We start from the raw sequence: 13,333 nt of genomic DNA on the forward strand, positions 1-13,333 counted from the left end.
TGGCGAGGGTGAAGGGCGTTCCCAAGGCGCTCTCACGTGTCTGCTCTCCCCACCCCCCACCCCCTCCAGCCCATCACTTTCCACTGGGACCAGCCTCCCGTCTGGCAATGTTCCGGGGAGAGGAGTAAGGCAGGCGACACAGTAAATCTACTGACTGAAATGCAAAAAACCCTTTTTCAAAAGTCATTTCTTAAAACCGAATCTTTGGGCGAAAACATTTCACTTTGATCTACGTATTTCACCTGTCAGCAGTGATTTAACTTGATCCTTTGTAATATAACCTAATTCAAAATTCCCAGCACTCACGTCGAGACCTTCGTGAACTCACCCTCTTTCCCACTTTACGCATCAATCCTGCACTAAGGAAGTGGAGTAGTTTCTGATTTACAATCCAGAATGTCAGCGTGCTCCGAGCTCACACAGTAGGCAGCTGAGGCAGCCTCTCAAGCTCCTCTCAAGCTATGTGTAACAATCCCCAGGGTCTGTGTGGTAGGAACCATGAGGAGATAGCGAAGGCAGGGAGAATGTAATTAGGGTGTTTACAGCGCATTGCCAGTCGACACTCTTGATTTTCCTTCCGGTTGCGGGAATAAACTGCTTCCATCAAGTACTTAAGGAATGTCCTACCCTTGAACTTGACTCATAAAATTTATGGTTGAGGCAGAATAAATTGGTTGCTAAAAAACATACTTTGTTGAGGTGGTTGGTCAGGCATGATGTGTACAGTGCGGTATGTTAACCATCTCCAGGTTGGGCTCCTTCTAGAACACGCCATCCAAACCTGAGGTGGACGTGCACTCAAAACATGGGGCGCTACTGTGGATGACCTATCACGACACCTCCAAGGATTAAGTGTCTGCAGGGCACTTTAAAGATGTTTGCTTTACATCAAACTGGTTACTACATAGGGTAAAAATCACATTGTCTTCAATCTAATGTTCTTTATGGGAGGAAATGCTTCATGAACGCTTTGCCATTGATGTTGTGTTGTGAGCTTTAACACTGGACATTTTGGCTCAGAACCTGTAAACTTGGTTACAGAACTTGAATCCAAACTCGTGTTCCCTATGAAACAAATGCCAATGAAACTGGAACGCATCCACCATATACTCAAGTACAAGCTGAGCTCAACTCATTTTAAGGCAATTTTTTGTGGTAAAATCAGGTGCCTCGACTGATATTCTGGTCAGCTTGTACTTGAGTATATACGGCACGTTAGCTTTTCAGGCCAATGCTTTCCAAAGGTCAGAATCGGATTTCCTCAGAAGCTTCCCTGCTAGTCATTAAGACTTTTGTGAACTGTGAGATGATTTAGTTGTCTCAACGTGCAGCCAGTGGCTGGAACCGCAGTACCCATCCTCACATGGCCCTAGGAAATGACTACACCCATCCTTTCCTCTACTAGAAATGCTTATTCTCACTGGGTAAGGGATAAAACAAAGTGGGGGAAAAAGGAAAAATAAACTAGGGGTGGGGTGGAACGGAGCACGGCAGAACATAGGAAAGTAATCCTAAAACTCAAAAAGGTTTGGGAAGAGTTCCATATTGGTGTATTCACACGATTACCCTCCAGTCCTTTCAGAAGCACGCAGCGCATGCGTCCGAGTCCTGTGGTGCGGCAGTCATGTTCACGTTAGAGAAGGTTAGGAATTCCAGTTGTGTATCAAATACATACAGCTACTCTTGTTTGCAAACTGATGTTGAATACTCCTGACTTCTGAAATAACTTTTTAGGGCCATGCTAGGTCTCTCCTAGACGTGTCAGCTTAAGTGTTGATTTCCAGTGTATTGCAGTTACCATCTAATTATCCATTTATTGTTGCTAGTCCTAATCCCCGAGGCAAACAAACAAGCAGAGCCTCATTGCCAAGAGCAGGCCTTTAAGTACAGGAGTACATATATGTTCACTCTGCAGAGTCTCTATGACTTAGAAGTCAAGACACCTCTCTTCAGAAAGACTGGGCCCCAAATGTCAAAAGTATACACACACAGAGAAAGCCTTCCGTAAGGGCTGGTACTCTGACTTCTAGCCCCTACTCTTTTGAGATTCCAGAGAGCTTACTTTTTTAGCACCACTAGATAGCTAACGCCAGTAAACCATTTCCTTATAGGTTAAATACTTACATCATAAATTATAGCTTTCCTTTATAAACTATATTTTGTTATTGTTCCCAAAGCAAATTTTAGACATTAAATTAAAAAAACTAAACTATCAACATATACCCAGAGAACCCTAATAAGACTGTCCACAAATTTTGAAACTACTATATGGGAGCCCTCATGACCATGGCTAACTGCAAGGGCAGCAGGTAGAAGCCACCAGTCGCTCCGCAAGACAAAGACAGGAGGGTGCTTTCTACTCCTGTTCACTCTAGAAACTCACAGGGCAAATTCTACCGTCCTATCACGTTCCTTAGTAGAACTGACATCGCTGATGGCATTGAGTTTTAGTGCACAAAGAAGACAAATAGAACTTTAAGGTTTAAGTGCCTATAAGAAAGCAAATAGTCTTTTCTGGATTCCACTTTTCATAACTATAGAATTTCTCCCAAGCCCTGTCAGCCTTAAGGTGTAAAGGTGTAAAGTGCTCTGATCAGCCTTCAATCCACTTCATCTGTTTTAGGGGGTGTTATGGGGAGTCAACTAGCCGTGTATTGTCCTAGTTTTTGCTTTTCAGTAGGTGCTGCATCAATGTATTTCAGAACTGATGGTCGGAAAGTATCAGGGAGGAGAGAGAACCCATGCTCCTCTCAGAACGCCGTGACGCGTGCTGTCCCCGCAGACTGGGAGGCAGACGTCATCACATCACGGATGAGGGTCACGCGGAGGCTTGGATCTGAGGGTTTCCTGAAGAAAAGAGAGTTAATGACAAAGAATGCACAACAGCAATGTTACATTAGTGAAGCCAGCCCCGCGTCATTACAAAAATAAACTCTCGGGCCTTTCTCTACTTCATCTTCCAACACGTTCACTTGGGAGTACCAATGTTCCCACAGCAACACCCGAGGCAAATCTGTCTTGGGAGCCGTACTCCAGAGTGCTCCTGGGAGGCGAAGATGGCGAGACTTCCTGGCATGTTCTTTGGACATGGTATCAGGATGGAGCAGCCCCTGGAGAACGACAGCAAACTTGATAGAGTAAGAGGAAGACACACAATGAGGTGGGTTGGCACAGTGGCTCCCAAGGCCGACTCAAACATAGCAATGTGTGAGGACGAGGCAGGACTGTCGAGGGGAGGGGGGGGGGAGCTGCTGTTATGCAGACTCAGAGGGTGATCTGACTCAGCACCTGACAACAGCACTTCCACACTCGATCTGACTTGTCCCCATTCTGCAGGCACTACATAGCATGATTAGATGACAAATACTGAGACGCTTTGGATCAGAAATCATTCTGACAATCACATGGGAACTTTTACACAAAGGGAAATGCTTACTTTTATAGCTGAGGAATTTAAGTGTAGGGAGATTTCCAGTTATGTGTAACTTGCTCCAAATCTCAGCTAAGCATGAAGACAGGGTTGCAAACCCAGGAATCCACACCTCACAGTATTTTAATGTTCTGAAAAGCCAAGGCTATTAGAACCAATCCTAATGCTACATTCTCTCATAACTAACTTGGGACTTTTTGTTCCTACTTCAGCTTTTATTGAAAGCAAAACGAATCCGAAACAGGAAATTGCTATTAATTGGTAGCATTTTTACAATCTTAATATACATACCATCTATACTCGAGTATAAACCGACCCATATATCAGCTGAGGCACCTAATTTTAGCACAGAAACTGCAGAAAAAGTGTGCTGAAAAATTTGGCTTATACACGAGTATATATGCTACTTGTCCCAGTCATGAAGAGAAATTTTGAAGCATTTTCAAATGTAATTCTTAAGAAAATATTAGTTCACAAAGCAAAAAAAGTCAAATTAATTGTAGTCATCAATATGTACATTTTTAAAAATGTTTTTTAAAACAATATATCCAAAGTACTATAAACCAGAAATAAGCTCCTTGGGATTAGTCTCTCGCTTAACACTCTCTGCACAAGAGCTAATAATGCATAGCGCGTACTCAAATATTGGTTAGCTACACTGAATTAGCACAACCAAATAATCTGGCATAAAATTTATATCCAAATGTTTTCATTTTCAGAAAACAAGATCAACTTATTTTGATTTGAGGTGGAAAAATACCAAACAACTGCATAGCTAAGTAGGTGAAAAAATACAAAGCAACTGCATAGCTAAGTAATCGTCAAGTTGCGTTTCATTAGTGCAATTGTAACAAGATGCACTACTCTCCATTGTAAGTCATTGAAAGAGGAAAAAAACATTAATGCAAATTTTATTCAGGAGAGTTAAATATTAACACAGAAAAATTCTGCCAGTAATTCACCCTACAGGAAAAGATGGAACTGGGTACCATCTATGATGCAGATAAATTTCATCTTTACACTTCTAAAGCAAGCTGTGTTGACTTGGGAAACCCATTCCTTAGCTTTTCCTAATAAGGCTATGTGAACTGAGATCAAGGCACTTTTGACAACCCACCATACTTAGCCCCTCCCCCAAAAAAGTCCTTTCAAATATGGTTTAGTGCTTAAGGGCCTCACTCCAGGCTAAGCACCTGGGCTCCTGCAATGCTTACTCAAGACCTGCTGCTCATTTCTTCATGAGTTTACTTCGAATCCCCTTCACAATGTTCTATTATTTTTAAAAATACTGAAATCAATGTTGACATTACTTTTTAGCATTCTCAGGTTATACTTTAATATTGAATGAACATGGGTTTCAAATATATATTTATTAAAAATATCTTGTCTTTTTATTTCCCATTCAATGTGGTCCACATTTGATAACAAGTGTTCAGTTGTACTCCAAAATAAAATCCACTTTCTTCTTAAATTGCTTGCCACAGGTCACCTTCTATTCCATAATTCTGATTTTAGAAATCTGGACTTCGTTTTTTTTTTTTTTTTTTTAAGCCAAGCAAAACAAAAGGGGAAATGTAGACTGATTCAGCCCTTGAGAAAAATCTTAATGGCAGTCCCTCACTGAGGAAGCCGGTCATTCCTGGAAGCACACTAAAAATCCACAGTAAGCACTGACCACGTTTGTTTTGGTTTTGTTTGTCGTTATTGCTTTACTTGGCAATATCTGACTTTAAGACAAAAGAACATCTCCAATTAAGTCTTATTTTAAATGGTATAAACTTCAGATAGAAGCCAGACTCATAGAGGCTATAAAGCTGGTGTCTTAAGTAAGTCACCCATGAAGTGGGTAGATTTGGAGAGGCTACTGAATAATCCTTTTGCTCTAAAATGAACGCCTCTCCTTTTTAATGTTCCCATTTTAATCGGAAACAAGCAGCTTGGCAGTTTTTCTCTTAAAAACCACTTTTCTTCACACACACACACACACACACAAAAAAGAGAAAGGAAACCAACGAAAGACATACTTTTCACAGTTAACAATAAATAAAAGTGCAATAAGCATTCAAGTAGGGCCTGTAGTTTAAAAAACTACATTAAGCATTTTGCTTCTGGTCATCTCTTTAGCGCTCTTCGAGGGTCCCTGCCAGTACTTATTGTGGTCACAACTGTGTGATTGCGGTCTGTTCCTGGTAGATGTGGATTGATTGGTCCCCGGCCATTACTTCTACCACCATAGGAAAACTGACAGCCCCGAGAATCAGGGCTGGCTTGAATACCATTTCCTAGAAGAGAACATAATAATGCATCACTTTTCAGACACTAATCTACAGAAGGATACCTATTTGAAATTCCAGTATATGCTAGTGATACAAGTGTTAGGGAAAACAGACACCTTTTTTTTTTTTAATTTTTAGTGGTGGGGAGGGGGCCTTAATGTGGGTTCTAGGCTTTTCCAAATGCCTGATTACAGTAAATGTCTTCTATTAATGTATTATTTTAAAAAGGTCAAATTAGGCAACAATATCAAAATAGAGTAAAATTAAAATACAGCCATGCACTGGCTGCGCCAATATGGAAAAAAAAAAAAGGAAAGATACCATAGTTGAGTCCTGCAATAGGCTCAATACTTAAAACTGATGGAAAAAGATGGCAGAGCTCCTCAGACAAGGTGATGATGGATCAGCTGTGCCAAAGACGTAGCCATCACGTCAAATAAAACACATGAGCCACTCTACCCAGTCCATGCAGAAATTACTTGTTAAAGAATGACACCTTTAAAGGGCCTTTGACCCAGCGGCAAGGTAAATTTTGAACATGACAGAGGTGGCATCAGGGTGTGAAAATTAGGCAAGCTATTTGTCTGAAGATAACATCTTTCAGCACAACCAAACCATCAGAAACACTGTGTCTATTATAAATAACCAAGATTACAGAATTTAAAAACAACAACAAACAAACCTTTAGAGAAAACCAGTGATAATCCTGAGTCCCTCTCACCTGCATCACCCAAACATCAGGCTCTCCATTAGGAGTCAATGTTCCCCACGCTAAATCCATGAACCTCAAGCAAATTTAAAAATATAGAATGTACTAAATAAAGGAGCTTTAAGGGCCATTTGTTTGCTGGAAAATGCAGTTATTTGGGAATTCCATGACCACTAGTAGTTCCCGTTTAATACTAATTTATACTTAAAGACATTTTCTACCCCATCCCCACCAAGCCTCTCAAGTTAACTAAAACACCACGCTCAATGCCATGGCGTTGATTTTAGTTCATAGACTCTGCTCTGTGGGGTTTTGGAGACTTACAATCTCCACGGGAGAAGGCAGCCTCATCTTTCTGAGAGCAGCTGGTGGGTGCGAACCAAGGAGCTTGTGGCTGGCAGCTCCGTGTGCAGCCCACTCTGCCACCAGGGCTCCTTTTCCTTTTTTTTTTTTTGGGGGGGGGGGGTGTATTATTGTTTATATCAACTTACTTTCTTTACCGTTTCATTGACATATAATGCACTTACATAAATCAAATACATCACAAAGTTGTGAAATCACTGCCACAAAAGGCTCCTTTTTCTCTCACACCTGATTACAAATAAAGCAAAATCACCTCACCCACTGGTCTATGCGTACCTGTACCCGTATTATTACTCAGGAGATGATTCTTCTGTTCACTATATGCCTAAAAATATTAAAAAACAAAAACATTAAGCATGGCATCATATTTATAGCATTTAAAATGTTTTTAAACTTTTTAGTTAACAGAATTTCTTGAAATCCATTTACTACCCAGCAATGTTTCCTAAACCTTTCCTAGGAGTTACTGCAGATTACTCCCCACTCCGCACAGTGCTACAGGGGAAATGCGCCCACCGTGATACGGACCACAGAACACACAGGACTTGAGATGTCTTAATCTTTTCACACTTTCTTTAATACACTCTGGGAGTCCCAATCTAGCCATAAAATTAGAATACAGTCAAAATTAGCCTACTCATAAAAATAAACTCCACATTTGGATTAATTACCCCTTGGTTCTGCTGTCCTCGATACTCTGGATTAGGTTCACTGAAATTTGGCAATTCTGAATACACCATACAAAATCTGAAAATAAAATAAAGGGCAAGTTAAATAAATTCTTCCTTTGTATAACATACAACATTTATGGGAATAAAGAATTTAGGAGTTAAATGAACGCACTAGAAAGTACTATGCCATTTAGCTCTTTGCAAATACAGCAAAACTTCCTAAAGTGCTGACCTCCCATAAAAACATCTAATATTTCATCACCTATGATGCATAGGAAAGCATTCTATTGTGTATTGTGAATCTTCTCTTGAACTGTAAAGTGTGTCAGAGATCAAGGGCACAGAAACACATCTTTGCCCCGTTTTTCCACACCGGTTGACCCTGGGCCACACATTGACGGTCCCAGAGTGGGTTTCCCAGCAGTGGTGATGGGTTTACACAGACCCATCCACACTCCCAGCCAGTCCCTCTAGTGGCCAATCACTGGGAATCTGCACAGAGAAGCATTCAAGTTAAGAGTGAATGCTACAACCATGCATTAGTATAGCTGGCTTATCAAACCAAGAGAGTTTATCCAGGTTTCCCTTTTAGGGCGACCGTACGGTGCATATAAACATTACACAAAGCATGGTCATAGCTCCCCATCTGCCGAAAAAGAAGTGAAATCCAATTTTGATCAACTATAGACTGATTCTAACAGAGAACAATAAGAATCGAATAGATCTTCACTTAACTGTTTATTCAGAGACACCTGTGTTAAGCGTAAGTGGGAACAGAATTTGAAACCTTTCCATAATACTGCTGTTAAGATTTCTCATGTCTTGCTCTAATGATGCTATTCTAAATACAAGCAAAGAGCCCACTGCCATCAAGTCACGCTAACTCATAGTGACCCCCACTGTGGGTTTCTGACACAGTAACTGTTTATGGGAGTAGAACGTCCAGTCTTTCTTCCCAGGAGCTCAACTTCCCAACTTGTGACCGCAACCCCAGCAGGGCTCTGTGACCAGCTTCTGCCCTTGAAGGGCTGGCATGATGGCTCACTCGCTTCCTTTCCTTGCCGTCAGGTTCTGCTTGCTTTCAGGGCATTCGGCACTCTTTGAATATCCTCCAAATGGGATGGGTATTAGGTGGATGTCTGAGCATTAACCAAATACAACAAATAACTGGGTTCCTGCTGACAACACACTTTTGAGTACAGCCCAAATGTCAATGCTTGCATGGAGGCTGCATTACCTTCACCGCCCTAGAGAGGAAGGGTCCTCCAGGTCAGGGTGGAGCTCAAAACAGGGCAGTAGTGTTTGGAAGCTTGCAGTGCGGCTGCCTGCACCAAACCTAGACTGTGGATAGATAGAGGACTTCAATTTTCATGGCTGCAAGTCCTTTGCAAATCGCTCATCAACAGGGAAAAATAAAAACAGAACTGCAAGGACTGGGAACTCACACTCAGTCCCTTTATCGCAGGTCATTGGTAGCGAGAACCTGATTTGAATAGCACCTGTGACCTTCATGCATGTTCCTGCACCTATGGGAGCAGTCCCCTTGGAACCGGTCTAAGGGCAGCTTTTTACTGCTTTGTACTAGGAAAAGCTCACTCTCTCAAGCAAAGGAAACCATGCTGACAGTTGTTTAACTACTATAAATGTCATTAACTTTTTCAGTTAAACCGCCAAAGGCATTAAGTTTACCTGTCCCCCTAAAAACACCAAGCTAAAAGTATAGTTTATACTTACCTGCTACCCTGTAGATATTTTAGACAAAATACACTTTAATACTTACTCTCCAATTTTTTGAAGTTCACCACCCCTTCCAGTATACAGTGTCAGGCACCCTTTCCACATGGATGCGTACCTAGAGTAAAAATGATAATTTGTTTTTAGAGCGGTCTGTTGCCTTCTACTTACACCACATTAATCCTTAACTTGTATTGTTTTTTTGCTGGGGTAAAGATGTGTATCAAGCCCTGCCTGTCTATCATAAACAGAACAAATCTAATTTTGCCCAACTTGCTACTTACAAAGAAGAAAAATTTTTAAAAAGAAACAGAAAATGCAGTTTTAACTTAACCATCTAATTTGTACAAATTATCTTCCGCCACAGGATACATGAAGCCAACATTAAATCCTCATCTTTACAGTCACTCATTTACTTGGTCAAGTCGGATGCTGGTGTTGGTTTCGCTCCTTGGGATCCATGAAAAACCACATAGTTCCCCAACGACTACAGGGCTTGAGTAGAAGTTAATCAAGGTGCTAAACAAAAGCCAGTTTTCTAACCCGTTTTCTCAATTTTGCAATTTTTAGCCCCAACTTGGCTGAACAATTTTAAATTCTGATAGCCTTAATAAATTAAAGAATCCTATCTAAGAAAAATGTTTAATTTTATAATCAAAATTATAAAATTCGGTCCAGATTTGGTTTGCAATGGTTCATTTAATGACTAGGACTTGACAATGGCGCATTTTAATTATCAGTTAACCAAATAGAGTAATAGTTGATCCCTCTCAAAGAGATTTCCACACTCTGTAGGTGTCATCATATCAATAAAGGGCATTTCTTAAAGACTCCATCCACCACTCTTATACAGAAGGTGACGGAGAAAGAGTAGATTAAGGGTTCATCCCTTACTAAGGTAAAATTGCCAGGTATGTCTTTTTTCAAGTTATTTTCTTAGATTTAATCGAGATTTAAGGGCTTGTAACACAGTGGGCCAGATCCTACTGTTATTTTAGTGCAGAGGTATGATTATTTCCATTTTACAGAGGAGGAAGTTGAAGATAAGAGGTGCAATGACTTCTGAAGGTCACAATAAGGTTAGTCAGTAGGGGAGCTTCTTTAGTTTTAATTTTTCCTTCTAATTATACTTTGTTTTAGTCAACAGCTACTCAATCTAATTTTCCTCAACTTTTTCAATGGAACTGTTTTCTGTGACATTTGCAGTTATAAAGTACTTTTAATCACTGTATGAAAGAAAGCTCTTTGGAGCCAAAAAAATCTATGGTGACCTTCACCACACCCTTTGACATATACTTAAATCCTCTCTTGAGTAAATGAAACATGTGGAAGCTTAAGTGGAACAATTAGCATCAAAATGAGTCATCAGTGTCAGAAAATAAAATATCTAAGCCCTGACTCTCACTTCCTGCTTTGTTGATCAGCTACTTCCCTCCCTGATGATGTTGTAAGTAAGCTCCTACATTCAGAATACTTCTCTGAGATACTTAGGTCAACATCGATCTCCACCCACTTTTCCTAAACCATAAATATTGTAATTTTAAGGTCACAAAAGCTTCCAAGGTCTCTTTTTCTAGTCTTTTGTTTTTGTGGCAATCTAATTAGCAACAACAAGAAAAGATTGGCCAACTGTATCTTCCGGATGGAATTATCACCGAAGTTTTTCAAACATCATTTTAGTCTTGTGTCACCCTGAGCTTACACTAACAAGGCACAGAAACCATTTTCTAGAATGCTTTTCTATCGTTTCTTAAATTTTATTTATTTTTAGGGTGTGCTTTTCATGTACTGCAAACTTCTCTTAACTTTTAGCTGGAGTGTAATGCACCCGGATCTACCACAGAAAGGCCTTCAACTACGACTTCATGTCCACACCGTCTAAATACAGTTAAGTGCATTAAACGAGGAGGAGATAAAGTACTGATTTTAACGATTCACTCAACGGCCCCAATGACTCGCAGAGCAATAGTGGACTGGTCAGGTGTGTGGGGAGGTGGATGTGTAGGGCGGGGCGGGTGTTTTCCTGGCAAGAAACGATTCCTCCAACCACACCGAGGGGCGCTTCCGAAATGGTCCCCCTCAAGGCCACGTTCCCTGGCGCCAGCCACCTCACACGGCACTCCCGGCCCCACTGAAGCGCACCTACCCTCTGGTCAACCGAATAATGTCCCCCGGCTGTATGAGGCTGCCGATCTCATCCCACACGGAAATGGTGATGCTGCCCGTTTTGTCGGCTACTTTGCACGATCTCACTTCATGGCCGTCTTTGGTTTTGGTGACTCGTCCTGTGAGGATGCAGAAATCGAGAGGCGCGCGTTAGACACAAGTGCCGCGGCGGGGCTTCCAGGCGCCCTACTGCCGTCGGGCGCAGGGAGCCCGAGAGGCGGCCCGCGGCGCAGGCCCCGCCGCAGGTGGGAGCGAGGCCCAGGTGGGAGCCGAGGGCCACGTGGGGGCGGGGGAGGGGCGGGCTCCCGGCGGCCGCGCCCTGCTGCCCGGACGCTGTGGGCCGTCGGAGCGAACTGCGGGCTCCACTTACCTATCTCCAAGACAATAAAGACGACATTTAAGTTTTTCAGTCCGGGCTTAATATCTTTTATAAAGAGAGGCGGGTCCTTGAGCCCGTTCATATTTGAGGCAGGTGCGGCTACGGCAGCGGAGACGCGGCGGGCAGGGAGCGGGACCTGGCTTCCCACCCTCCGGGGCCGGGGACCGGGGCGGAGTGGAGACCTCGAGCCGGGTCGCGAGGCAAGGGGCGGAAAGCAGCTCCCCAGGGACCGGGAGAAACAGCCCTGGGGCGCTGAGCTTGGGAAAAGAAAGGGGGGGCGGGGGCGCTGGCGCCGCAAGTTTAAAAGAAAAAAACCGAACCGGCCGGCACGCCAAGCCCCTCTCCTGAGGGGAAGGAAGGGAAGCCAGCCAAGTGCCCCTTCGGATAAAAGGAAAAAAGGCAGCCTCTGCCCTGGGTCCCGTTCACACACACGAGGGCGCGCACCCACTCTGTCCCGGGCTTCGGGAAGAGAACAGGCGGCGACCGTGGACCAGGAGCACTGAGGAGCCGACCGCGCACACCGCTGCCCACACACCGACTGCCGGACGCGCTCGTGCGCCGGCTACACCCAAGGCGGCCCCGCCCCGCCCCTTGTGGCGTCACGAGGCGTCGTGCGCCTGCCGCCCCGCCCACACAACGTGAGAGACGGGAAAGGAAGGGGCGGGGCGACGGGCCGGCAACGCCTGCGCAACCGCTCAGCCCCAGAAGGGCGGGGGCGGGGCGACGGGCCGGCAACGCCTGCGCAACCGCTCAGCCCCAGAAGGGCGGGGGCGGGGTTAGGTGGGGCCCCGCCCCCGACGCACCCCGGCCTGCCAATCCGCTCTCGGTCCCGCCCCGCCTCTCCCTGTGACTCAGCTCTGCCCTGGTCCCTTTGATGATGGAAGTACTGTTCAACTTCAGGATATCTTGCCTTGTATCTCGTGGAGTTCTTGTAGTTAGGATCCAGTAGGAACGTTAAAAAGTACAGTCGAGTTGGGGCGGGGGTCAGGGTTGCGGCTAGGGTGGCTGGGCGGAGGTGAGGGAGTTTTAGGACTCAAGGGATACAGGGAGATACACTCAAGCCTTCCATTTTAAACTTCAAAACAATAAAAACTTTCTTCGATTGTGTTCCATGTAGGCATATTTAAGTTGAACCAGAAAACTGAGTTTCCTGATGGTCACCCGGCAGCCAGCAGGATTCTCAACTCTGGCCTGGCCTAGCTCCTTTTACTCTATCAGACAAAGCTGATTATAAGACAAGTAGATCAATACCTTTGTGAGCCTGTCACAGTTCTTTACGCTTCCCCTGTCAAGTTGCTTGCCTTCCTCACTTTGTTTTTCCCTTCACGTTAACACCACTCCCCCACTTTTTATTGTAACTCAATTCTGCCCCATGGGGACCCGATAGTTTCTGTGTATCATTGGGGCTGCTGTGGGCTGGTGACAAACAGCCATTCTGTGGGAGAAAGATGAGGCGTTCTGCTCTGAGATACTTACAGTCTCGGAAACCCACAGAGGCAGTTCAGCCTCCTGTTGGTTCACTGTGAGTGGGAGTGGATTCCTTGTCTGGTGGTTGTGAGCTAAGTGTTGGGTTTCTGCCTGCAGGATCTAGGGTTCGAGCCCGTG

At 43.8% G+C, this 13,333-nt stretch overlaps 1 protein-coding gene across 3 annotated transcripts; it reads right to left on the reverse strand.

Moving 5' to 3' along the window:
• Positions 1-2,139: 2,139 nt before the first annotated feature.
• Positions 2,140-12,274, reverse strand: NABP1 (nucleic acid binding protein 1). Of its 3 annotated transcripts, none has more exons than XM_075528992.1 (6): positions 12,173-12,274; positions 11,330-11,468; positions 9,230-9,301; positions 7,450-7,525; positions 7,055-7,103; positions 2,140-5,712 (listed from the first exon to the last, which is right to left on the reverse strand). In XM_075528992.1, the coding sequence occupies exons 3-6, from the start codon at positions 9,289-9,291 to the stop codon at positions 5,543-5,545; spliced, it is 357 nt and encodes a 118-aa protein (XP_075385107.1). In that variant the 5' UTR covers positions 9,292-9,301; positions 11,330-11,468; positions 12,173-12,274; the 3' UTR covers positions 2,140-5,542. The 3 variants fall into 3 exon arrangements, with proteins under 3 accessions (XP_075385107.1, XP_075385106.1, XP_075385108.1); XM_075528991.1 differs by having other exon boundaries at positions 11,720-12,261; XM_075528993.1 differs by having other exon boundaries at positions 12,177-12,245.
• Between the last annotated feature and the right edge of the window lie 1,059 nt (positions 12,275-13,333).

The sequence above is a fragment of the Tenrec ecaudatus genome, chromosome 13, assembly GCF_050624435.1.
Source record: "Tenrec ecaudatus isolate mTenEca1 chromosome 13, mTenEca1.hap1, whole genome shotgun sequence".
Taxonomy (NCBI): Eukaryota; Metazoa; Chordata; class Mammalia; order Afrosoricida; family Tenrecidae; genus Tenrec; species Tenrec ecaudatus.

Bases quoted from the DNA above. Each gene is read 5' to 3' on its own strand.
- NABP1 (XM_075528991.1), bottom strand. From the start codon at position 11,810: ATGAACGGGCTCAAGGACCCGCCTCTCTTTATAAAAGATATTAAGCCC. The intron at 7,526-9,229 runs GTAAGTATTAAA...TTTTATTTTCAG, and splicing joins GAACTTCAAAAAATTGGAGA to ATTTTGTATGGTGTATTCAG. The intron at 5,713-7,054 runs GTACGCATAGAC...GTTCTCTTCTAG, and splicing joins GAGTAATAATACGGGTACAG to GAAATGGTATTCAAGCCAGC.